At 33.1% G+C, this 27,769-nt stretch overlaps 2 protein-coding genes and 3 pseudogenes across 2 annotated transcripts; all 5 read left to right on the top strand.

The window, feature by feature from the left end:
- Positions 1-505: 505 nt before the first annotated feature.
- LOC139781952 (odorant receptor 9a-like) lies at positions 506-4,435 on the top strand. Its single transcript, XM_071720831.1, has 8 exons — positions 506-536; positions 950-1,219; positions 2,026-2,491; positions 2,582-2,681; positions 2,897-3,016; positions 3,634-3,789; positions 3,999-4,071; positions 4,220-4,435. The coding sequence occupies exons 1-7, from the start codon at positions 506-508 to the stop codon at positions 4,050-4,052; spliced, it is 1,197 nt and encodes a 398-aa protein (XP_071576932.1). The 3' UTR covers positions 4,053-4,071; positions 4,220-4,435.
- A 1,180-nt stretch (positions 4,436-5,615) lies between these two features.
- Positions 5,616-8,239, top strand: LOC139781955 (odorant receptor 33a-like). The gene is made up of 6 exons (XM_071720833.1): positions 5,616-5,908; positions 6,487-6,952; positions 7,036-7,135; positions 7,320-7,439; positions 7,579-7,734; positions 7,952-8,239. Exons 1-6 carry the CDS (start codon positions 5,728-5,730, stop codon positions 8,003-8,005), a joined length of 1,077 nt encoding a protein of 358 aa, XP_071576934.1. The 5' UTR covers positions 5,616-5,727; the 3' UTR covers positions 8,006-8,239.
- Positions 8,240-10,983: 2,744 nt separating this feature from the next.
- LOC139781944 (uncharacterized) lies at positions 10,984-11,917 on the top strand (annotated as a pseudogene).
- A 2,872-nt stretch (positions 11,918-14,789) lies between these two features.
- Positions 14,790-18,800, top strand: LOC139781953 (uncharacterized; annotated as a pseudogene).
- A 3,016-nt stretch (positions 18,801-21,816) lies between these two features.
- On the top strand, positions 21,817-22,632 carry LOC139781941 (uncharacterized; annotated as a pseudogene).
- The last annotated feature ends 5,137 nt before the right edge of the window (positions 22,633-27,769 follow it).

The raw sequence follows: 27,769 nt of genomic DNA on the forward strand, positions 1-27,769 counted from the left end.
GATGAGATGAGCACAGATTATTACAGCTGTCATCAAAGGATATATTTTAATAGTATATTACATCTCAACATCTCGAGTACTTGCAAATCGTCGCGTCGCGTAAAAGAGTCACGGTCGGTCTCGCTCCGCGTGTATTTGGCGCGATACAATACCGTGTCTCTTGATATAATTTATTTCTAACTATAGTTATAAGCATATAAGTTATAGCCGATTATAGAAGTGTGGGAAAATAATGAGTGTCTACATACGAATGTTTTTCTCGCTATCCACTTGTCACGAAATTTTTTGCTCTCGAATGTTTTGTGCGATCGTCAATACTAAAGGGACGGAAACTTCAAATGAGGGTGCAGAATATTTAATACACTCACTTTATAAACTTACAAGTTGATTCGCATCTCTCGAGCATTATTATTTTGAGCGTGCGCGAGAAATGCTTTTTGCTGAATACGAGGTGATATCGATTCATAAAGGAGAATCAGACGTCAGTCTCTAGACAACACTCGACATGGAAAGTCCAAAATATAACGGATACCAAGGTGTTTATTATCGCTGTAACTGCATTATTGGGAAAATCTTAATATATAAGAATTTTCATTACCATGTGTACGACTAATAATAGTATTTGAAAGTTTTAAATTATCTTATTGCTTTTACTATAATAGTATTTCGGATTAAGTTATTGAATTATTGCAACAAAACATTAACTACATCTAACGTAAGATCTTTCTTGGGGGGGGGGGGGAGATTATTCATCATATTATATTTTTTTATATCTATCACTAAATTTGCGTGATTACTAAAAAGTGAGGTGTTTTTAAATATTATTTTTCTCGCATTTTATTAAAAAATATTTTATATTTGCACATTAACTGTGGTTTTACTTGTGTTAGAAATTAATGAAAATAAATAATATTATAAACTTCAGACTCACTAAGACTTCTACAGGTAGATTTCGAATGGGCAGTAAAACTGAATCGTTTTATTTTAAATTTGATTGGGCTCTGGCCTAAGACTGTACAAAATTCTCGACAAAGATTAATGTGCAATTTTCGAGTGTTGGTGACTTTTCTGGGAATAACGTTCTGTCTTGTTATTCCTTCTATACATTCTTTGACAAGAATTTTTGGAGACATTATATTAATGCTAGATAATTTACAATACACCATACCATTTATAAGTTGCTTGATAAGAATCGTAATTTTCTGGTGGAAAAAAGAAGGTAGACATTATTTATGATTATCTATCTAAATTATAATTATGGACGCACATAATTTAAATATTATATTATAATTACAATGTACACACATATATAATATTTTAAAAGTCCATATCAATATTCTATAAAATAACTTGATTTTATTTATGTAAATGGAATCAATCATATATGTATATATTTTATTTCTATATAAAGAACAAACTATATTAATGTATTTTCTAAACTTTTTGAATCATAACTTGCTGTGTGCGTTTCTTACATTAAAAATATCTATACGTTATTTATTTTTTAAAATAAAACAAACGTTTTTACACAATACAATTACATTAGTCATTATTATATAAAAATATATTAATAAAAAATCACGAAAAAAATATATGCATATATGCCATTGTATAGGTAAGATATTATATGTATATATATATATATATATATATAAAGCCCGTAGTATACATAGTCAGATCTTATTCAAGATCGTCTTAAGTTTATCTCTAGATGCTGAACGACTCGTTTCATTGGCTACGGAATATCTAAAGATAAACTTAAGACGATCTTATATATAAGATCTGACTATGAATACCGGCCTATCAGTTACATAAATAATATGAGTAAGCTTATGAGCAATAAAAATTGCATATTACAAATTTATTTCTGTTTTTTACATAACAATAACTTTGTTTTTTTTTATTAAAAAACAAAAAAAAGATTCTTACTTTTTTGTTTATATTTAAACTTGTAATGGTTCCTTATTCCGATTCAATAATTATGTTAAGTGTTCTCGCAGTTTATAATATTGACATTCTTTAAAGCTATCATACCAGTCGTGAATATGATCGCAGAAGATTGGATAAAGGTGAAAAGTGCACAAGACAGAAGTGTAATGATCAAAAGGGCACGGAGTGCACGCATAATTATTACATTCGCCTTTTGCATAATGGGAACAGGAGTCTTTTATCTTATCGTTTTGCCTATCTTTGGAATATCGATAAGAGACACAACCAACATTACTGATCCAGGCAGACTAATGCCTCTACAAACTTATTACATTTACGATGTAACAAACAGTCCACAGTATGAACTGACATATATTAGTCAATCTATTTATATTATTGTCAGCATGATGTCCTACAGTGGAATCGATAATTTTCTCGGACTACTAGTTTTCCATATATGTGGTCAATTAGAGATTCTCAAGAACCGTTTATCAAGTTTCGATGAATGTGTTAATTCCCACGAGATAAAGAATTGTATAATAAGACACATGCGTTTGCTTAGGTTTGATATTTATATATTAATATAATCCACATAAAATATGTAATCAGTACTCCATCTGTAAATATCTAATACGTGGACCACCTTTTATAGAGCTATTAACGTTATTGAAGATACATATAGTGTAATCCTTCTCTTTTTATTCGCATATTTTGCAATACTCTTTGCTTTTTATGGTTTCCGGATAACTACTGTAAGTATTTTGAATTTTTTTATATTTCCATAAGACTTATTTGAATTAATAAATTAATTCTTAACTAAAATAAGAAAATAACTTATAAATATACTACGCATTTTCTATGTTCTATCTAAGAAATTTCCATTTGTATAATTTTTTATTACAAACATCTGAATTAATATTAACATTTAAAAAATCCTATATTTTCTCTTATTCTATAAATTAATTAGTTACTTGACGAAGAGACTGATATATCATTCCCTCGTTTGATATGTTTTATGTCTACCGTAACCAATATATTCGCACATATGTGCTTATATTGTGCTCTTGGCGAAATTTTGGTTGCCCAGGTTAGTCGAATTTTTCTCTTTTTTGTTATAGAAGTCATGTAAATTTTATATTGCATAATTATAATTATAATTAATACTAAAGTAATAATTATAATTAATACTTTAGTATTAATTATAAAAGTATTGCATAAAGTAAAATAAAAGTATTGCATAATTATAATTATAATTAATACTGAAGTATAATTATAATTATGCAATATAAAATTTATAATATAATAAATATGTGCATATAATAAACATATAATACACATATGCAATATATGCTACATAATATAATTGATTTATGCAAGAAATATTTAATATAATACATGACGTACCTACTCATTCTAATACTTGTCACACGTAAAAAAATTATTAATAATTTCTGTATATAATACATAACTAAATTGTTGATGACTTCGTTTAATCTCATTTGGTTAGCTATCACAAAAGTTTAACCTAAGTTTATGAAAGTAAAAATATAAATTAATCCTGAAATAAAGTTTTTATAGAATGGAAAAGTTATACTATAAGTCTGAATAGTGCATTAATTGATTGAAATTAATAAGTAACTTTTATTCAGTTTCTAGATAAAGTGTGTAATAATTTTCGACTAAAATACTTTAAATATTTTTAAGTGTAATAAAATATACTACGCGGCATACAGTAATAAATGGTACTCCATGAATCCAAAAGTAACCCACAACTTGCTACTTTTAATGATAAGAGGCTCCATACCGGTCTATCTGACTGCTGGAAAAATATTTCCTATAACGATGGCTACGTTTTGCAGTGTAAGATATCATAATGTTCGACAGTAATTTTTTCATTAAAACTTATCTGACACAAAAATTGTATAATATATTTTATACAACTATTTATATTATTTGATAAAATTTGAATCTTTTGTTTTATTTTATTCTCTTGTTTACTACATTAAATTTTAATATTAATTATTCAGAGATATTTTTTTAACTATAGTACTAAGAAATGTGTTTTTCAGTTAGTAAAGACGTCAGTTGGATATATATCCGTTTTACATACAATGAGAAGCTAAGTACAAAGCTGAGAATAAAGTAAGATAAATCTAAACTTTCTTTCATATTAAGCAATTTTTTAAGAAAATAATAGTGTAAGATAGTTCTTACACTATTGTTTTCTTAAAAAATTGCTTAATAATATGCAAGTATTAATACCTGTTGGAATAAGCGACGCTTTTTGCAGTTCAAGTCGTTCCCCTTATGGGCCGCCAAGCGGCACGGAGATTCAACAGCATGAGCGCTGTCTACACTTTTATATCTGTAATTTACTGCTAACCTAAAATATAATACAACACTGCACGGTTTTTAGATTAAGAAGATTTCGCCTGTGTTTTCTTTCGAGAAGATACCTTGTAATTAGCATAGTTTTTTCCAAATAAAAATGCTTCTGTAATGTCGAGATTATCTTTTATTTAACAGAGAACTACATATACATATTCTTCAATGACTAAAGTAGAAATTTCAAATAATATATAATCACTTTTAACCTCATATTGAAATGTTTCTTGCACTCTAAGGAACAATTTAGTGAATCTTATATGTGACTCATAAGGTATTTTCTAAAAATTTCTTTTAATTTCATCAGTCATCACACATACACATTACTATGAGAAATACCTAATAAAGTTTGAAACCGTAAAAATAATCAATTTATTAATTTGTTTAAAGTTATTTTAATATAATAACTTGATCTTTACGTTTTATATTTATTTTGAAGAATTTACATTATAAGATCAAACAATAAAAATTTTGGCAAAATTATAAAAAAAAAATTAAGTCCACTAGAGCGATGCATGATATGTTCTATATGATCTATTACTATAAGCAACAGAGGATTAGAAGCATGCGAATATAACTGATGTACTTAACACATGCTGTTTTCTCGTCAGATATATGTGTAATTTTTTATTCGAACATGTTTCAATGCTAGAAACTTGACGGAAATTTGAAACGATAGTAGAGGCAGAATATTTAATATACTTTGTTGCAAGTTTTGATCGTTCGATACTTTCGAGAAGTAGTATTTTAAGCATGCGCAAAAAATGCTCTTTGCTGCACAAGAGGTAACGTCGATTTATGAAAGTGAAACAGACGTCAGTCATTAGACAACATTGGACGTAGAAAGTTCAAAATATGACAGATACTGAGGTGCTTATAGTTTTAATCATTGTAACTATAATTGAAAAACATTTTAAGGAAGTATTTTACTAGTAATATGTGTGCAAACTATGATAGCATTTATAATAATAATCTATGTCATATTTTCTCAGCATTGACAAAAATTTTAGATTGCTTTTACTTGCACATTGTGTTTCTTATTATCATATATTAATTTATTTTAACAAGGTTAGCCATATCTTAATACAAAATTTGAAGTCAATGACTTTTATTATAAGTTATGTATTATTATTTCCTGAAGAATCTTGAAACTCGTATTAATCAAATGTAAAGTGTTCAATGATATTTTATTTTAAGTTACTTCACGTATTCTGTTAAGTAACTTTTTATATATTTAATCTAATTGTAATTATATTTTTGTGTATGTTTTGTATTGTGTAATCCTTTTAATAAACTTCAGACTTATCAAGATTTCTGCAGGTAGATTTTGAATGGGAGGTGAAACTAAATCGTTTCACTTTAGATTTGCTTGGACTTTGGCCCAAAAACATACAAAATCCTTGGCAGAAATTAATGTACAATTTTCGAGTGTTGGTGACTTTTCTGGGAATAACGTTCTGTCTTGTTATTCCTTCTGTACATTCCCTGGCAAAAATTTTTGGAAACATTTTGCTCATGATAGATAATTTACAATTTACTTTACCACTCATAAGCTGTGTGATTAGAATTATGATTTTTTGGTGGAAAAAAGAAGGTAACCATCATTTCGGTCCTAATTACATATATAAGTTATAAATGCATAATTATACTATAATATATAAATAAATTGGATATTTAGGATTGTGTGAATATTATTAACTTATTTTTATTTACACAAAAAAATTATATATATGTATATGTATGATTTCTAAAATAAAATAAAATACGATCTATACAAAAAATTTTTTTAAATAAAATTTAATTATACTAGTTATTATTTTGCATATAAAAATATTACAGTTTATAGTTTACGTTGTATAAAATTAAATTATATTCATTTTATGCAAGTATATATGTGTACATAAACACATATACACTTATATATATGTAAATAAAATATTTAATATTTACATAAATAATGGAGTTTAATTATGTGTAATAATATTCATAGATTAATATTGGGGTATTTCTACTAATTTATAATTATAATATTATTTCTTGAAACAAATACGCGTAACCAATAACGTTATTTCAGTTTCTTTTTTTCTGTGCTTTTATTGTTCAGGCATTGAAATTAATATATTTTAATTTAGCAATGCTGTAAAATATGCATAAAATTGTTTATTTTTTAAGCTATAGTACCGATTATAAATATGATCTCGAAGGATTGGATAAAGTCAATAAATGATGAAGAAAGATGTTTAATGATTCAAAGAGCGCAAACTGCACGGACAATTATTATTTGCTCTTACTGCATAATGGGAATGCAGTGCTCTTTTCTCGTCATATCGCCTGCTTTTGGAATATTAATGAGACTGACACCGAACATTACTGATCCAGGGAGACCAACGCCTATAGAAAACTATATTTACGATACAACTAAAAGGCCGCAATTCGAATTAATATTTATTAGTCAAGCTATCTATTTAGCTATCGCCCTGATGGTCTACACTGGAATAGATAATTTTCTGAGTCTCTTGATTTTTCATATATCCGGCCAGTTAGACATTCTCAAGAATCGTTTGACACGTTTGGATGAATACATAAATGATCATGAAATGCTAAGGTGCTGCATAATAAAGCATATCCGTTTGCTCAGGTTTGTTATTTATAAGAAAGTATATACAAATATTCATGCAAAGTGCATGATCAAATATATTCACTATACGAAATGTCTTATAGAGCTATTGATGTTATTGAAGATACATATAATATAATACTCCTCTCTTTATTTATGTATTTTGCAATATTATTCGCTTTCTACGCATTTCGAATAATTACCGTAAGTGTCCAAATGCTTAAAGATTGAAATTTGTTTGTTAAATAATTTTTAAGATTAAAAAATGACTAATACGTGTAATATCTAAATAGATTTTTATTATAAATATTTAAAATATTATTAATTGTACAAAATATTATAGTTTATACAAAATACTATAAATACACATATAATATAAATTAATTAGATATTCGACGAAGGCAATGATTTATCAGTCTCTCGCTTGGTATTTTTTATATTGACAATTTTTAATTTATTTGGACATATGTGTCTATATTGCGTTCTTGGCGATATTTTGATGGCCCAGGTTAGTCACAAAAATAATATAAATTAAACATTGCATAATTAATTGTATAAACTATCATATGATAATGACAAACTTTTATTTAGTTATGGGACAATTTGTTCAATAATTTATAACTAAAAATGTTTTTGACATTTTCAAGTGCAATAAAATATATTATGCTGCATACAGTAATAAATGGTACACCATGGATCCACAAATCACAGAAGATTTGTTGATCTTAATGACAAGAAGCTCTAAACCAATTTATCTCACCGCTGGAAAAATTTCTCCTGTTACAATGGCTACATTTTGCAGTGTAAGATAATTTCATGTTAAATTATAAGTATTGTATTAAAACCTCGCTTGGTATTACTAAACTTTTATTAAAGTTTATTGTGCAATCTGTATTATGTTTTAATATATAAAATTTAAATTTTTTATTTCATGTATTTATAATCTCAAACTCCACAGTTATTTATCTATTAAGCTTATATTGTTAAATAACCATATTATTATCAAAATATATATTTCAGTTAGTAAAAACATCAGTTGGTTATATATCCGTTTTGTACACAATAAGAAGATGATAGAAAAAGTGAGAGAAATGTAAATTTTTTTTCTATATTATGCAATCATTTTTATAGAAAACTATAGTTCAACTATGCTATAACAACTATTAATACGTCATTTACAAATAAATATATTTTAATGCATTAATTGAGTGGAATAAACTGAGAATTTACTTAGTAGTAGTACAAATATAGAATTTAAATAAAAAACTTAAGAAAATCGTTATTTAGACGTACCTGTTTTTTCGTAAATATTTGGCCAGGCTAGCCATTTATTTAATTTAACCATTTATTTTATATAATGTATTATTAAATCTGGATAACTTGATTTAAGAATTTAAAATATTTTAAAAGTTATTTATTTAATAACAATTATATTAAAAATACATACAAAAACAAACAATACAATTTCTGCAAATTTATTGTAAAAAATTAACATCATTAGAGCAATGCATGAAAAGCTCTATATAGTCTACTACTATAAGCAATAGTTATAAGCAGCAGAGGATTGTAGAAGCCTGAAAATATAACTGGTGCACTTATGTACGTTTTTTTCATGTAGCATATCCACTTGTTATCGTGCAATTTTTTATTAGCGCATGTTTCGATGCAAGAAACTTGACGAAAATTCGAAACGACGGTAGAGGCAGAATATTTAAAATACTTTATTACAAGTTGATCGTTCGATACTTTCGAAAAGTGGTATAAGCATGCGCAAGAAATGCTCTTCGCGGCATAGGAGGTAACGTCGATTCATGAAAGAGGGAGAGACGCCAGTCTCTAGATAGCATTGAACATGGAAAGTTCGAAATATGACGGATATCAAGGTGCTCATGGTTTTGATTATTGTAATTGTATGTGAAAGAATATTAACGACGTATTTTATTTTGCAATTGTATGCAAGCAGTGGTATCATTTATAATAATAATAATAATCTATATCTTATTTTACTCACCGTTAACAAAAAGTCTGGATTATCGCTTTGTGCAGTGAATTGTGCTTCTTATGATCATATCGAAATATTGTAACAACACACACACACACACACACACACACACACACAACACACACACGTTAGTTATATCTATAAACTACACCAACTTGAAATCAATCAGTTTTGTTTAATAATTATTTATTACTTCTAGAATAATTCTTATACTTGCATGACTAACCCAAATTAAAGTTTTTAAAGATATTTTATTTTAAATTATTACACACAGTCCGTTTAGTCTAATTATGAATGTATTTCAGTATGTTATATAAGAATTATATAATTTTTCTATATTATGAGCATTGTATTTATCCAGGTTTCCGCAGGTAGATTTTGAATGGGCAGTGAAACTAAACCGTTTTACTTTAAACTTGATTGGACTTTGGCCTAATGTCGCACGAAATCCTCGGCAGAAATTAATGTGCAATTTTCGAGTGCTGGTAACTTTGTTGGGATTAATCAGCCTTCTTATTCCCTCTATACATTCCTTGATAAAAATTTTCGGAAACAGTTTGCTAATGTTAGATAATTTACAACTTACTTTACCAGCTATAAGTTGCACGATTAGAATCATGATTTTTTGGTGGAAAAAAGAAGGTAGAGATCATTTGATCGTATTTATAAGCTATAAAAGTATGATAAATAACTTATACATAAGTTGAGTGTTTAAATTAATATTAATAATTTTAAATACATATCGCATAATTCACTTACTTAAATGAAAATAAATCATATATATAAATACATCTTTTTTCTATATAAACAGTAGAACATGTAGGGGAGACCGGGGCTAAGCCGACACTATTTTTTCAAAGGCAATTTTTAATATTTAATTAAAATTTTTAGGCAAATTCAATGGTACATATTTAAAGAGTGTTTCTTCAGGTACAAAATTGATTCAGGAAGTTTTGCTGTACGTCGCTTTGTTTTGCCGCCAGGAAAGGAAAAGTGACGCGAAGACAAATTTTCGAATTGAAAAATGCCGGGGCAAACTCGACACCCCGCCGGGGCAAACTCAACACTTTGTCTGATCGACACAATTTGATCTGGAACTTATTTTTTACTGTCTGAAAATGAAAATACATTGTTTATTGTGTATTTAAAAAGTACAAAAATTCGGAATAAAGTAGCTAGAACAATCATTTAAAATAATAAGAACAAAAATTGTTGAACTTTCAATTATCTTCATCTAAACTCATGTCTGAAAAACAATTAATACAGGTAAACTCGCGATCGGACGTGCGCATACATTTGTCATGAGCCATACGGCTGCATGACAAGCATCGTTTGTTACTGGGAGCCGACGAAACGGCGTGGTGTTGACTTTGCCCCGGACGTCGTTTTTCACTTTTGTCACTTCAAAAACATGAAAATATCGAAAATATGCAAAAACGATTATCGGATTCATATAGAGCATCAAATTTCCCATCAAAATCACTTACCGGTAGATTCGCAAGAGTAAAGCTCGATGAAAGAGTAGACATTTTCGAGAGATCAGAAAAATTACTTTTCACTATCAAAAACGCTTATGTCGCGTAAAAAGTTACACTATAACTCAGAATGTTACCAAATTCCGTTGATAATACTGGCACATAAAGACGCATTTACAGTAGGAAAGGCAAGTTTCTACGATAGATTTAAATTGGCAAAAAGCCTAGTGTCAAGTTTGCCCCGTTGTCGGCTTAGCCCCGGTCTCCCCTACTTATTAAATAATTCATGAGTTATTTTTATTTTAAGCGTTTTTTATATTTCAAAAATTATGTACATACATGTATGTATGATTTTTGTAATTAAATATATACAACATTTAATTAAAATATTTTTCACAAAATTTAATTTCGCTAATTATTTTGTATATAAAAATATTATAACAAGTTATAATAAATTCACCTTTATATAAATAATAGAGCTTGTACGATATTTATGTGCATTAAAATTCGTAGATAATGGAATTAATATTTTTACTGATAAATAATTATAATATATTCTTTTTTAATTACGAAAACAGTGACATTGTTTCAAATTTTTGTTGAATTTTTTTCTGTGCCTTCTACTGTTTAGGGTTGAACTTAACATATTTTAATTCAACAACGCTGTAAATTGTTTACTTTTAAGCTGTTATACCGATTATGAATATGATTGCGAAGGATTGGATAAAGTTAAAAAGTGATCAAGAGAGAAGCTTGATGATTCGAAGAGCACAGACTGCACGTATAATTATTATTTGCTCCTACTGTGCACAGGGATTAGCGTGTTTGTTTATCGCAATACTGCCTGCTTTTGGAATATCGATGAGACTTACTCCCAACATTACTGATCCAGGAAGGCCACTGCCTTTACAAACTCATTATATTTACGATATAACAAAAAGGCCACAGTACGAATTGACATTTATTAATCAAGAAATCAGTATAGCTATCGCCATGATGTCCTATACTGCAATAGACAATTTTCTTAGTCTTTTGGTTTTTCATATATGCGGTCAGTTAGACATTCTCAAGAAATACTTGCAATATTTGGATAAAAACATAAATTACCACGAAGTTCTAAAATGCTGCATAGTAAAGCATATCCGTTTGCTTAGGTTTGTTTTCTGTAAGATATATAATAAGTAAATAAAATCCATATGAAATATGTGATAGAATATATTTAATACATGATATGTCTTTTATAGAGCTATTGATGTTATTGAAGATACATATAACACAATACTTCTCTGCTTAGTTACATATTTTACGGTACTTTTTGCTTTCTACGGATTTCGAATGATTAATGTAAGTATTTTGAAATTCACAGTTTAAATAAGACATTGTTTAAAGAAATTGACCTGAATTAATATATATATATTAGTATTAAAGAGGTTCGGTTGCTTCATCGGGGGGAGTAGTGGGACGCGGGGGTTCTGGCAACAGCGCACTAGCATTTGAAGTAGTGGGAGTGAAGGGGATTGCTCTGATTGGTCGCCGCGTGTATAGTGCGTGAAGCTGCTCACAACCGTGTCAGTCTAGCAGACGAAAAATCAAGCAATTTATGCTTTAATAATTAATTTTTCTACGAAATGTGCGGTAACCTTCCCCTTTCTTTCACTCATTTATTTGTAAATTATTAAGTTACATGTGCATATTTTTTTTTCCTTATCATTTGCATTTTTTCTTGCACTTATTTCATTCTGAAGGTGTGCAATATGTCATTTCCCATAAGAACTTATGCTAAAAAGTACAATTTTTGGAGTAGATTTTTTTCAAAACGGGACGGTGAAAAATTCCCAAAAAATTCACATAATTCTATTTTGCATTCCAGAACAACATATTAAAATTTCATGAAACTGGCTGCATTTCTTTGTAGCGACGGAACCTCCTTAAATACATTCTGATACAATATTACTATATTCACATGGCATATTATTATAAAATTCCAAATTAGTGTTAATAAAAATAACTATGTCTTTTCATTTATTTCATAAATTAATTAGCTATTCGACGAAGGAAACGATATGTCCTTAGCTCAAATGGTATATTTTGTTTCTATCGGTTTTCATATATTTGCAAATATGGGTTTATACTGCGCTCTCGGTGAAATTTTGATGTCCCAGGTTAGTTATATATATATATTTTTTTTATGTGCAAATTAAATGTTGTACAATTAACTCTATAGTCTATAGACTATGATATGGTAGTGACCAATTTTTATTTAGATGTGTAACAATGTATATAATAATTGATATCTAAAAGTGCTTTTGGTATTTTCAAGTGCAATGAAATATATTATGCGGCATTTAATAATAAATGGTACAACCTAAATTCAAAAATTACAGAAGATTTATTATTCTTAATGACAAGAGGTTCTAAACCAATCTATCTGACTGTTGGAAAAATTTCTCCTGTTACAATGGCCACTTTTTGTAGTGTAAGATATTTTAATGTTTGACTATTGCATTAAAATATTGTTTGGTGTTACTGCAAATCTGTTAAAACTCTTTACACAATGTACTACATTTTTATATATATAACTCAAACCTTTATTTTAATCTATATATGTACAATCTTAAACTTCGCAATTATATACCTAAGCTCATGCTATTAATTTAATACTGTTAATTTACTCTGTAACCATTAAAAAATATGTCTTTCAGTTCGTAAAAACGTCCGTTGGTTATATATCCGTTTTGCATACAACAAAAAGTTGATTTAAAAAATGAAAAGAATGTGAAGTTTCTTTTCCAAAATATTATGCAACTTTTCATAGTATTATACTTTGGCTTAAGAAGTATGCCTGTATTGATGTTATTTGCAAATAAATAAATTTTATTGCATTATTTACGTGGAAAATTCTATTAGGTAATAATAAAACTTGTAAACTTAACTAAAATTAAATAAATCGTAATCTATAGATATCTGTTCTGATCATAATGTACATCCTGCATGCATAAAAATTTGGTTCATAATTTTAAAAATATCTCGTATGCAATTTATCAGATATTCACACATGCTTGTGATTATGTGTGTTTTATTTTTGAGTATTGTTTGTAGTCGTGAATGCTCTCGCGAGCGTATCTACTTAAGTCGATAAAAAAATACTTATGGCAATCACTATTATTATGAGATATCACTATTATGATGTTCAAATTCTTTGTCGGCAGACAGATTATAAGAATTGCATCGTAAAGAGACGTTTCCGTTTAATATGATACTGAAAGTATACAATTAATTCTCTTTCAATTTGTGTACCCAAATCTTCCCTAAATAGCAATTGTATGCATCGTAATAAAATCGATTTTGCGTGCGTGGGAATATGGTAGTACATATACGTGTCATCACACCCACGCTTATTCACTCGTTGTTATCCAAGTTCCGTCAGCGGCTACTTGAACGGACAAAAGAAAACGAGAAATGTTTTTAACTCTTTCGTTACTACGCTAACTACGGTCAATTTCTACAAAAGGATATGTAAGTACTTTAGTTATGGGACAATTTGTTCAATAATTTATAACTAAAAGTGCTTCTGATTTTTTCAAGTGTAATAAAATATATTATGCTACATACAGTAGTAAATGGTAGTACACCATGGATCCAAAAATCACAGAAGATTTGTTTATGTTAAGCAAGAAGCTCTAAACCAATTTATCTTACCGTTGGAAAAATATCTCCTGTTACAATGGCTATATTTTGCAGTTTAAGATAATTTCATGTTAAATTATAAGTATTATATTAAAACCTCGTTTGGCATTACTAAACTTTTATTAAAGTTTATTGTGCAATCCGTATTACGTTTTAATGTATAAAATTTAAATTTTTTATTTCATATATTTAATATCTCAAACTTCACAGTTATTTATCTATTAAGCTTATATTGTTAAATAACCATATTTTATAACAAAATATATATTTCAGTTAGTAAAAACATCAGTTGGTTATATATCCGTTTTGTACACAATGAGAAGATGATAGAAAAAGTGACAGAAATGTAAATTTTTTTCCTGTATTATGCAATTTTTTTTTTATAAAAAACTATAATTCAACTATGCTACAACTATTAATACGTCATTTACAAATAAATATATCTTAATGCATTAATTGAGTGGAATAAACTGAGAATTTACTTAGTAGTAGTACAAATATAGAATTTAAATAAAAAACTTAAGAAAATCGTTATTTAGACGTAACTGTTTTTTCGTGAATTTTTGGCCAGGCTAGCCATTTATTTATCCTAACCATTTATTTTATATAATGTATTATTAAATCTGGATAACTTGATTTAAGAATTTAAAATATTTTAAAAGTTATTTATTTAATAACAATTATATTAAAGATACATACAAAAACAAACAATACAATTTTTACAAATTTATTGTAAAAAATTAACACCATTAGAGCAATGCATGAAAAGCTCTATATAGTCTACTACTATAAGCAATAGTTATAAGCAGCAGAGGATTGTAGAAGCCTGAAAATATAACTGGTGCACTTATGTACGTTTTTTTCATGTAGCATATCCACTTGTTATCGTGCAATTTTTTATTCGCGCATGTTTCGATGCAAGAAACTTGACGAAAATTCGAAACGACGGTAGAGGCAGAATATTTAAAATACTTTATTACAAGTTGATCGTTCGATACTTTCGAAAAGTGGTATAAGCATGCGCAAGAAATGCTCTTCGCGGCATAGGAGGTAACGTCGATTCATGAAAGAGGGAGAGACGCCAGTCTCTAGATAGCATTGAACATGGAAAGTTCGAAATATGACGGATATCAAGGTGCTCATGGTTTTGATTATTGTAATTGTATGTGAAAGAATATTAACGACGTATTTTATTTTGCAATTGTATGCAAGCAGTGGTATCATTTATAATAATAATAATAATCTATATCTTATTTTACTCACCGTTAACAAAAAGTCTGGATTATCGCTTTGTGCAGTGAATTGTGCTTCTTATGATCATATCGAAATATTGTAACAACACACACACACACACACACACACACACACACACACACACACACACACACACACACACACACACACACACACGTTAGTTATATCTAACTACACCAACTTGAAATCAATCAGTTTTGTTTAATAATTATTTATTATTTCTAGAAAAATCCTTAAACTTGCATGACTAACCCAAATTAAAGTTTTTAAAGATATTTTATTTTAAATTATTACACACAGTCCGTTTAGTCTAATTATGAATGTATTTCAGTATGTTATAAGAATTGTATATTCCTCCTATATTACGAGCTATGTATTTATCAAGATTTCCGCAGGTAGATTTCGAATGGGCAGTGAAACTAAACCGTTTTACTTTAAATTTGATTGGACTTTGGCCTAAGGTCGCACGAAATCCTCGGCAGAAATTAATGTGCAATTTTCGAGTGCTGGTAACTTTGCTGGGATTAATCAGCCTTCTTATTCCCTCTATACATTCCTTGATAAAAATTTTCGGAAACAGTTTGCTAATGTTAGATAATTTACAATTTACTTTACCGTTCATAAGCTGCTTGATTAGAATCGTGATTTTTTGGTGGAAAAAAGAAGGTATAGATCATTTGATCGTATTTATAAGCTATAAAAGTATGATAAATAACTTGAGAGAGAGAGAGAGAGAGAGAGAGAGGGAGAGAGAGAGGGAGAGAGAGAGAGAGAGAGAGAGAGAGAGAGAGAGAGAGAGAGAGAGAGAGAGAGAGGGAGAGACAGAGGCCAGTATTCATAGTCGGTTCTTGTATTTAAGACCGTCTTAAGTACAATCTTAAGACGTTATGAACCAATCACAGAGCCGTATTAGCATCTTAAGACATTACTTAAGACGGTCTTGAAATAAGAACCGACTATGAATACCGGCCAGAGAGAGGGAGAGAGAGAGAGAGAGAGAGAGAGAGAGAGAGAGAGAGAGAGAGAGAGAGAGAGAGAGAGAGAGAGAGAGAGAGAGAGAGAGAGAGAGAGAGAGAGAGAGAGAGAGAGAGACTAATAGCGTGTCTTATTACATATGTCCTCCGGGGCGAAGCCCGGGTAACCAGCTAGTATTAAATAAAATTAAATCATATATAAAAATGTCTTTTTTTCTATATAGACAGTAGACATTTTCTTATTAAATAATTCATGAGTTATTTTTGTTTTAAGTGTTTCTTATATTTCAAAAATTATGTACATACATGTATGTATGATTTTTTGAAATTAAATATATACAACATTTAATTAAAATATTTTTCACAAAATTTGATTTTGCTAATTATTTTGTACATAAAAATATTATAACAAATGATAATAAATTCACCTTTATATAAATAATAGAGTTTGTACGATATTTATGTGCATTAAGATTCGTAGATTACGGAATTAATATTTTTACTGATTTATAATTATAATATATTCTTTTTTAATTACGAAAACAGCGACATTGTTTCAAATTTTTGTTGAATTTTTTTCTGTGTCTTTTACTGTTTAGGGTTAAACTTAACATATTTTAATTCAGCAATGCTGTAAGGTAAATGTCCCAATGGCCGGACACATCCCAGTGTCCGGCCATTGGGGCATTCACCTTAAATTGTTTACTTTTAAGCTGTTATACCGATTATGAATATGATCGCAAAGGATTGGATAAAGTTAAAGAGTGATCAAGAGAGAAGCTTGATGATTCGAAGAGCGCAAAGTGCACGTATAATTATTATTTGCTCCTACTGTGTAATGGGATTAGCGTGCTTCTTTATCGCAGTACTGCCTGCTTTTGGAATATTGATGAGACTTACTCCCAATATTACTGATCCAGGAAGACCACTGCCTTTACAAACTTATTATATTTACGATATAACAAAACGGCCACAATACGAATTGACATTTATTAATCAAACCATTTATACAGCTATCGCCATGATGGCCTATACTGCAATAGACAATTTCCTCAGTCTTCTGGTTTTTCATATATGCGGTCAGTTAGACATTCTCAAGAATCATTTGCAATATTTGGATAAAAACATAAATTACCACGAAGTTCTAAAGTGCTGCATAGTAAAGCATATCCGTCTGCTTAGGTTTGTTTTCTATAAGATATAACTAAATAGAATCTATATGAAATATGTGATAGAATATATTTAATACATGAAATATCTTTTATAGAGCTATTGATGTTATTGAAGATACATATAACACAATACTTCTCTGCTTATTTGCATATTTTACGGTAACCTTTGCTTTCTACGGATTTCGGATGATTAGCGTAAGTATTTTGAAACTCAAAGTTTGGATAAAAAATCGTTCAAAGAAATTGACCTGAATTAATAAATACATTAGTATTAAATACATTCTGATATAAAATTACTATATTTACATGGCATATTATTATAATATTCCAAATTAATGTTAATAAAAATAACTATGTCTTTTCATTCATTTCATAAATTAATTAGCTATTCGACGAAGGAAACGATACGTCCTTCGCTCACATGGTATATTTTGTTTCCATCGTTTTTAATATATTTGCAAATATGGGTTTATATTGCGCTCTCGGTGAAATTTTGATGTCCCAAGTTAGTTGTATATATATTTTCTTTATGTGTAAATTAAATGTTGTATAATTAACTCTATAGTCTATAGACTATTATATGGTAGTGACCAATTTTTATTTAGATGTGTAACAATGTATATAATAATTGATATCTAAAAGTGCTTTTGGTATTTTCAAGTGCAATGAAATATATTATGCGGCATTTAATAACAAATGGTACACCCTAAATCCAAAAATTGCAGAAGATTTGTTGTTCTTAATGACAAGAGGTTCTAAACCAATCTATCTGACCGTTGGAAAAATTTCTCCTGTTACAATGGCCACTTTTTGTAGTGTAAGATATTTTAATGTTTGACTATTGCATTAAAATATTGTTTCGTGTGACTGCAAATCTATTAAAAATCATTATACAATGTACTACATTTTAATATATATAATTCAAATCTTTTATTTTAATCTATATATGTACAATCTTAAACTTCGCAGTTACATACCTAAGCTCATGCTATTAATTTAATACTGTTAATTTACTCTGTAATCATTAAAAAATATGTCTTTCAGTTTGTAAAAACGTCCGTTGGTTATATATCCGTTTTGCATACAACAAAAAGTTGATTTAAAAAATGAAAAGAATGTGAAGTTTCTTTTCCAAAATATTATGCAACTTTTCATAGTATTATACTTTGGCTAAAGAAGTATGCCTGTATTGATGTTATTTGCAAATAAATAAATTTTATTGCATTATTTGCGTGGAAAATTCTATTAAGTAATAATAAAACTTGTAAACTTAACTAAAATTAAATAAATTGTAATCTATAGATATCTGTTCTGATCATAATATACATCCTGCATGCATAAAAATTTGGTTCATAATTTTAAAAATATCTCGTATACAATTTATCAGATTTTCACACATGCTTGTTATTATGTGTGTTTTATTTTTGAGTATTCTTTGTAGTCGTGAATGCTCTCGCGAGCGTATCTACTTAAGTCGACAAAAAAATACTTATGGCAATCACTATTATTATGAGATATCACTATTATGACGTTTAAATACACTCTCAGCAGACAGATTATAAGAATTGCATCGTACAGAGACGTTTCCGTTTAATATGATACTGAAACTATCAAATTAATTCTCTTTCAATTAGTGTACCCGAATCTTTCCTAAATAGCAATTGGTATGCATCATAATAAAATCGATTTTGTGTGCGTGAGAATATGGTAGTACATATACGTGTTGTCACACCCACGCTTATTCACTCGTTGTTATCCAAGTTACGTCAGCGGCTACTTGGGCGGACAAAAGAAAACGAGAAATGTTTTTAACTCTTTCGTTACTACACTAACTACGTCAATTTCTACAAAAGGATATGTAAGTACTTTAGTTATGGAACAATTTGTTCAATAATTTATAACTAAAAGTGCTTCTGATTTTTTTAAGTGTAATAAAATATATTATGCCACATGCAGTAATAAATGGTACAACATGGATCCAAAAATTACAAAAGATTTGTTGATGTTAAGCAAGTCGCTCTAAACCAATTTATCTCACCGTTGGAAAAATATCTCCTCCTACAGTCACTTTTTGTAGTGTAAGATAATATCATGTTAAATTATAAGTATTATATTAAAACCTCGTTTGGCATTACTAAACTTTTATTAAAGTTTATTGTGCAATCCGTATTACGTTTTAATGTATAAAATTTAAATTTTTTATTTCATGTATTTAATATCTTAAACTTCACAGTTATTTATCTATTAAGCTTATATTGTTAAATAACCATATCTTATAACAAAATATATATTTCAGTTAGTAAAAACATCAGTTGGTTATATATCCGTTTTGTACACAATGAGAAGATGATAGAAAAAGTGACAGAAATGTAAATTTTTTTCCTATATTATGCAATTTTTTTTTATAAAAAACTATAATTCAACTATGCTACAACTATTAATACGGCAAATACGTCATTTACAAATAAATATATTTTAATGCATTAATTGAGAGGAATAAACTGAGAATTTTCTTAGTAGTGGTACAAATATAGAATTTAAATAAAAAACTTAAGAAAATCGTTATTTAGACGTACCTGTTTTTTCGTGAATTTTTGGCCAGGCTAGCCATTTATTTATCCTAACCATTTATTTTATATAATGTATTATTAAATCTGGATAACTTGATTTAAGGATTTAAAATATTTTAAAAGTTATTTATTTAATAACAATTATATTAAAGATACATACAAAAACAAACAATACAATTTTTGCAAAATTATTGTAAAAAATTAACATTAGAGCAATGCATGATAAGCTCTATACAGTTCACTCCTATAAGCAATAGCTATAAGCAGCAGAGAATTATAGAAGCCTGGAAATATAACTGGTGCACTTATGTACGTTTTTTCATCAAGCATATCCACTTGTTATCGTGCAATTTTTTATTCGCACATGTTTCGATGCTAGAAACTTGACGGAAATTCGAAACGACAGTAGAGGCAGAATATTTAAAATACTTTATTAAGTACAAGTTGATCGTTCAATACTTTCGAAAAGTGGTATAACCATGCGCAAGAAATGCTCTTCGCTGCATAGGAGGTAACGTCGATTCATGAAAGAGGGAGAGACGCCAGTCTTTAGATAGCACTGAATATGGAAAGTTCGAAATATGACGGATATCAAGGTGCTCATGGTTTTAATTATTGTAATTGTATGTGAAAAGAATCTTAACGACATATTTTATTTTACAATTGTACGCAAGCAGTGGTATCATTTATAATAATAATAATAATCTATATCTTATTTTGCTCACCGTTAACAAAAAGTCTGGATTATCGTTTTGTGCAGTAAATTATGTTTCTTATGATCATATCGAACTATTGTAACAACGTTAGTTATATCTAACTACACCAACTTGAAATCAATCTCAGTTTTGTTTAATAATTATTTATTATTTCCAGAATAATCCTTAAACTTGCATGACTAACCCAAATTAAAGTGTTTAAAGATATTTTATTTTAAATTATTACACACAGTCCGTTTAGTCTAATTATGAATGTATTTCAGTACGTTATAAGAATTGTATAATCCTTATATATTATGAGCTTTGTATTTATCAAGGTTTCCGCAGGTAGATTTCGAATGGGCAGTGAAACTAAACCGTTTTACTTTAAATTTAATTGGACTTTGGCCTAATGTCGCACGAAATCCTCGGCAGAAACTAATGTGTAATTTTCGAGTGCTGGTAACTTTGTTGGGATTAATCAGCGTTCTTATTCCCTCTATACATTCCTTGATAAAAGTTTTCGGAAACAGTTTGCTAATGTTAGATAATTTACAATTTACTTTACCGTTCATAAGCTGCTTGATTAGAATCGTGATTTTTTGGTGGAAAAAAGAAGGTAGAGATCATTTGATCTTATTTATAAGCTATAAAAGTATGGTAAATAACTTATATAATTGCATAAATTCAGTGTTTAGAGATTAATATTAATAATTTTAAATACATATCGCATAACTTACATAAATAAAATAAATTTATATTAAAATACATTTTCTTTCTATATAGATAGTAGACCATGTACTTATTAAATAATTCATGAGTTATTTTTATTTTAAGTGTTTTTTATATTTTATTAAATTTTAAACAACCTTTTAATTAAAATATTTTTCACAAAATTTGATTTTGTTAATTATTTTTCATATAAAAATAATATGACAAATTATAATAAATTTACCTTTATATAAATAATAGAGTTTATACGATATTTAGATGCATTAAAATTCGTAGATTACGGAATTAATGTTTTTACTGATGATTTATAATTTTTTTATAATATATACTTTTTTAATTACGAAAATATGGTGATGTTGTTTCGATATTTTGTTAAATTATTTTTCTGTGCTTTTTACTGTTTAGGGTTAAACTTAACATATTTTAATTCAGCAACGCTGTAAATTGTTTACTTTTAAGCTATTGTACCGATTATGAATATGATCGCGAAAGATTGGATAAAGTTGAAAAGTGATCAAGAGAGAAGTTTGATGATTCGAAGAGCGCAAAGTGCACGTATAATTATTATTTGCTCCTACTGTGCAATGGGATTAGCGTGCTTCTTTGTCGCAGTACTGCCTGCTTTTGGAATATTGATGAGACTTACTCCCAACATTACTGATCCAGGAAGGCCACTGCCTTTACAAACTCATTACATTTACGATATAACAAAAAGGCCACAATACGAACTAACATTTATTAATCAAACCATCTATACAGCTATCGCCATGATAGCCTATACTGCAATAGACAATTTTCTGAGTCTTCTGGTTTTTCATATATGCGGTCAGTTAGACATTCTTAAGAATCATTTGCAATATTTGGATAAAAACATAAATTACCACGAAGTTCTAAAGTGCTGCATAGTAAAGCATATCCGTCTGCTTAGGTTTGTTTTCTATAAGATATAACTAAATAGAATCTATATGAAATATGTGATAGAATATATTTAATACATAAAATATCTTCTACAGGGCTATTGGTGTTATTGAAGATACATATAACACAATACTTCTCTGCTTAGTTACATATTTTACGGTACTTTTTGCTTTCTACGGATTTCGGATGATTAATGTAAGTATTTTGAAACTCAAAGTTTAAATAAGACATGGTTTAAAAATATTGACCTGAATTAATACATATATTAGTATTAAATACATTCTGATACAATATTACTATATTCATATGGCACATTATTATAAAATTCCAAATTAGTGTTAAGGTCGTTCTCCGGCTTCAGTCGTGCTCAACTTGTATTCATGCTTAAAAAGGAAATTTATTTTACTGAAGTTAATTGTTTATATACAAAATATTACATATAATAACATCTAAAAAATAAGAAGTTAACTTTAGGCGTGAGAACTCATGCAGCGTTGCCAAGTAACTGACGCCTCTCCTCTTCTCAAATCGCGTACTTTACGCAAGTATTTCTCGAAAACGAGTACCGCAAGGGTATTGACACTTAATTGCATATTATTTTTATTTTTATGGAGCATCATATACTAATTTTTCAAAAACATTTAGAGAAAACTTTTTTCACAATTTATTATAATGTCTCTTTTACAATAACTCGGAATAGGAATTACATGTTAAAAGTTGAAACTCTGAAACTCAGTATCTCGATTTTTAATACCGCAAGAGGTATTGAAATTTATACCATCGCATAAAGCATACCTAAATTAACGTATATTCACAGTTTCAAGAAAATCTAGAGAAAACCGATTTTCCGGAGAACGACTTTAATAAAAATAACTATGTCTTTTCATTTATTTCATAAATTAATTAGCTATTCGACGAAGGAAACGATATGTCCTTCGCTCACATAGTATATTTTGTTTCTGTCGTTTTTAACATATTTGCAAATATGTGTTTATATTGCGCTCTCGGTGAAATTTTGATGTCCCAGGTTAGTTGCATACATTTTCTTTATGTGTAAATTAAATGTTGTGTAATTAACTCTATACGGACTATTATATGGTAGTGACCTTGAGGCCTTATACGCGCGTGGCCTTCCCACCTCGCTAAGGTCGTACCCCAGGGATTGTGTCAAAAACACAATCAAAATTAAATATCGCACGCACAGTACGGTATCGAGCACGTAAATCTCGCGAATGTAAAACTGTACTATTAATACTTTGCACAACTTTGATGCCTCTCCCAGGCCTCCACTTTCTCTCACGCTGCTCGGGGTGTTTCTCGTGTTCCCTCGATGCGAAGCTGATGCTCCTTCCTGCGTGGATATTTTCTGTAACATAAAAATAAACAAATCGATTAAATAATTGTCACGCGCATCGAACATCTTATTCGTTATTCCGATTAATGTTTTCCTAAATTACTTCTTCGAAAAAAGTCTCTACGTTAGAATCAACTTGAATCAAATTTTTCGATTTATTTCTTTTAACTAATTTATATTCCGAAACACGGTTTAATGTAGCAACTAAATAAAAACAAACGATAAAAGAGATTCTATAATATCTTTAGAAAAAATAAAAAATAACACTTACCAGAAGTGTTAGTACGCCGATGCCCGATGCCTCTCCTAGGCCTCCACCTCCTCTCAAGCTGCTCGAGATGTCCATCGTGTTCCCTCGATGCGAAGCTGATGGTCCTTCCAGCGTGGATATTTTCTGTAACATATAAATAATCGAATCGATTAAATAATTGTCACGCGCATCGAACATCTTATTCGTTATTCAGATTAATGTTTTCCTAAATTACTTCTTCGAAAAAAGTCTCTATGGTAGAATCAACTTGAATCAAATTTTTCAAATTATTTCTTTTTACTAATTTATATTTCGAAACACGGTTTAATGTAGCAACTAAATAAGGATAAACGAAAAGAGGGATTCTATAATATCTTTAGAAAAAATAAAAAGTAACACTTACCAGAAGTGTTGGTACGCCGATGCCCGATGCCTATCCTAGGCCTCCTCCTCCTCTCAGGCTGCTCGGGATGTCAGCTTCGCAGGATTCCCTCGCTGCTCCGATGTCATCTTCTGCGTCGTTATTTTCTGAAACATTCAAATGAACGATTCGATTAAGCGTAATGAATGTCTCGCGGCGCGGAGAGACCCGCGACGACGCGTATAAGGGAGCGAAGCCGACGACATAGTCTCGCGGCGCGGTGAGACCCGCGACGACGCGTATAAGGGAGCGAAGCCGACGACATAGTCTCGCGGCGCGGTGAGACCCGCGACGACGCGTATAAGGGAGCGAAGCCGACGACATAGTCTCGCGGCGCGGTGAGACCCGCGACGACGCGTATAAGGGAGCGAAGCCGACGACATAGTCTCGCGGCGCGGTGAGACCCGCGACGACGCGTATAAGGGAGCGAAGCCGACGACATAGTCTCGCGGCGCGGTGAGACCCGCGACGACGCGTATAAGGGAGCGAAGCCGACGACATAGTCTCGCGGCGCGGTGAGACCCGCGACGACGCGTATAAGGGAGCGAAGCCGACGACATAGTCTCGCGGCGCGGTGAGACCCGCGACGACGCGTATAAGGGAGCGAAGCCGACGACATAGTCTCGCGGCGCGGTGAGACCCGCGACGACGCGTATAAGGGAGCGAAGCCGACGACATAGTCTCGCGGCGCGGTGAGACCCGCGACGACGCGTATAAGGGAGCGAAGCCGACGACATAGTCTCGCGGCGCGGTGAGACCCGCGACGACGCGTATAAGGGAGCGAAGCCGACGACATAGTCTCGCGGCGCGGTGAGACCCGCGACGACGCGTATAAGGGAGGCGAAGCCGACGACATAGTCTCGCGGCGCGGTGAGACCCGCGACGACGCGTATAAGGGAGCGAAGCCGACGACATAGTCTCGCGGCGCGGTGAGACCCGCGACGACGCGTATAAGGGAGCGAAGCCGACGACATAGTCTCGCGGCGCGGTGAGACCCGCGACGACGCGTATAAGGGAGCGAAGCCGACGACATAGTCTCGCGGCGCGGTGAGACCCGCGACGACGCGTATAAGGGAGCGAAGCCGACGACATAGTCTCGCGGCGCGGTGAGACCCGCGACGACGCGTATAAGGGAGGGAAGCCGACGACATAGTCTCGCGGCGCGGTGAGACCCGCGACGACGCGTATAAGGGAGGGAAGCCGACGACATAGTCTCGCGGCGCGGTGAGACCCGCGACGACGCGTATAAGGGAGGGAAGCCGACGACATAGTCTCGCGGCGCGGTGAGACCCGCGACGACGCGTATAAGGGAGGGAAGCCGACGACATAGTCTCGCGGCGCGGTGAGACCCGCGACGACGCGTATAAGGGAGGGAAGCCGACGACATAGTCTCGCGGCGCGGTGAGACCCGCGACGACGCGTATAAGGGAGGGAAGCCGACGACATAGTCTCGCGGCGCGGTGAGACCCGCGACGACGCGTATAAGGGAGGGAAGCCGACGACATAGTCTCGCGGCGCGGTGAGACCCGCGACGACGCGTATAAGGGAGGGAAGCCGACGACATAGTCTCGCGGCGCGGTGAGACCCGCGACGACGCGTATAAGGGAGGGAAGCCGACGACATAGTCTCGCGGCGCGGTGAGACCCGCGACGACGCGTATAAGGGAGGGAAGCCGACGACATAGTCTCGCGGCGCGGTGAGACCCGCGACGACGCGTATAAGGGAGGGAAGCCGACGACATAGTCTCGCGGCGCGGTGAGACCCGCGACGACGCGTATAAGGGAGGGAAGCCGACGACATAGTCTCGCGGCGCGGTGAGACCCGCGACGACGCGTATAAGGGAGGGAAGCCGACGACATAGTCTCGCGGCGCGGTGAGACCCGCGACGACGCGTATAAGGGAGGGAAGCCGACGACATAGTCTCGCGGCGCGGTGAGACCCGCGACGACGCGTATAAGGGAGGGAAGCCGACGACATAGTCTCGCGGCGCGGTGAGACCCGCGACGACGCGTATAAGGGAGGGAAGCCGACGACATAGTCTCGCGGCGCGGTGAGACCCGCGACGACGCGTATAAGGGAGGGAAGCCGACGACATAGTCTCGCGGCGCGGTGAGACCCGCGACGACGCGTATAAGGGAGGGAAGCCGACGACATAGTCTCGCGGCGCGGTGAGACCCGCGACGACGCGTATAAGGGAGGGAAGCCGACGACATAGTCTCGCGGCGCGGTGAGACCCGCGACGACGCGTATAAGGGAGGGAAGCCGACGACATAGTCTCGCGGCGCGGAGAGACCCGCGACGACGCGTATAAGGGAGGGAAGCCGACGACATAGTCTCGCGGCGCGGAGAGACCCGCGACGACGCGTATAAGGGAGGGAAGCCGACGACATAGTCTCGCGGCGCGGAGAGACCCGCGACGACGCGTATAAGGGAGGGAAGCCGACGACATAGTCTCGCGGCGCGGAGAGACCCGCGACGACGCGTATAAGGGAGGGAAGCCGACGACATAGTCTCGCGGCGCGGAGAGACCCGCGACGACGCGTATAAGGGAGGGAAGCCGACGACATAGTCTCGCGGCGCGGAGAGACCCGCGACGACGCGTATAAGGGAGGGAAGCCGACGACATAGTCTCGCGGCGCGGAGAGACCCGCGACGACGCGTATAAGGGAGGGAAGCCGACGACATAGTCTCGCGGCGCGGAGAGACCCGCGACGACGCGTATAAGGGAGGGAAGCCGACGACATAGTCTCGCGGCGCGGAGAGACCCGCGACGACGCGTATAAGGGAGGGAAGCCGACGACATAGTCTCGCGGCGCGGAGAGACCCGCGACGACGCGTATAAGGGAGGGAAGCCGACGACATAGTCTCGCGGCGCGGAGAGACCCGCGACGACGCGTATAAGGGAGGGAAGCCGACGACATAGTCTCGCGGCGCGGAGAGACCCGCGACGACGCGTATAAGGGAGGGAAGCCGACGACATAGTCTCGCGGCGCGGAGAGACCCGCGACGACGCGTATAAGGGAGGGAAGCCGACGACATAGTCTCGCGGCGCGGAGAGACCCGCGACGACGCGTATAAGGGAGGGAAGCCGACGACATAGTCTCGCGGCGCGGAGAGACCCGCGACGACGCGTATAAGGGAGGGAAGCCGACGACATAGTCTCGCGGCGCGGAGAGACCCGCGACGACGCGTATAAGGGAGGGAAGCCGACGACATAGTCTCGCGGCGCGGAGAGACCCGCGACGACGCGTATAAGGGAGGGAAGCCGACGACATAGTCTCGCGGCGCGGAGAGACCCGCGACGACGCGTATAAGGGAGGGAAGCCGACGACAT

The sequence above is a fragment of the Temnothorax nylanderi genome, unplaced genomic scaffold (genome assembly GCF_030848795.1).
Source record: "Temnothorax nylanderi isolate EJ_2023f unplaced genomic scaffold, tnyl_v1.0 TNYL_tig0376_pilon, whole genome shotgun sequence".
NCBI lineage: Eukaryota > Metazoa > Arthropoda > Insecta > Hymenoptera > Formicidae > Temnothorax > Temnothorax nylanderi.

Coding starts and splice junctions, on each gene's coding strand:
- LOC139781952 (XM_071720831.1), top strand. CDS start 506: ATGGAAAGTCCAAAATATAACGGATACCAAG. Junction 2,682..2,896: donor ATGGTTTCCGGATAACTACT/GTAAGTATTTTG, acceptor TAAATTAATTAG/TTACTTGACGAAGAGACTGA. Junction 3,017..3,633: donor GCGAAATTTTGGTTGCCCAG/GTTAGTCGAATT, acceptor AATATTTTTAAG/TGTAATAAAATATACTACGC.
- LOC139781955 (XM_071720833.1), top strand. CDS start 5,728: ATGTACAATTTTCGAGTGTTGGTGACTTTTCTGGGAATAACGTTCTGT. Junction 6,953..7,035: donor AAGCATATCCGTTTGCTCAG/GTTTGTTATTTA, acceptor AATGTCTTATAG/AGCTATTGATGTTATTGAAG. Junction 7,136..7,319: donor ACGCATTTCGAATAATTACC/GTAAGTGTCCAA, acceptor TAAATTAATTAG/ATATTCGACGAAGGCAATGA.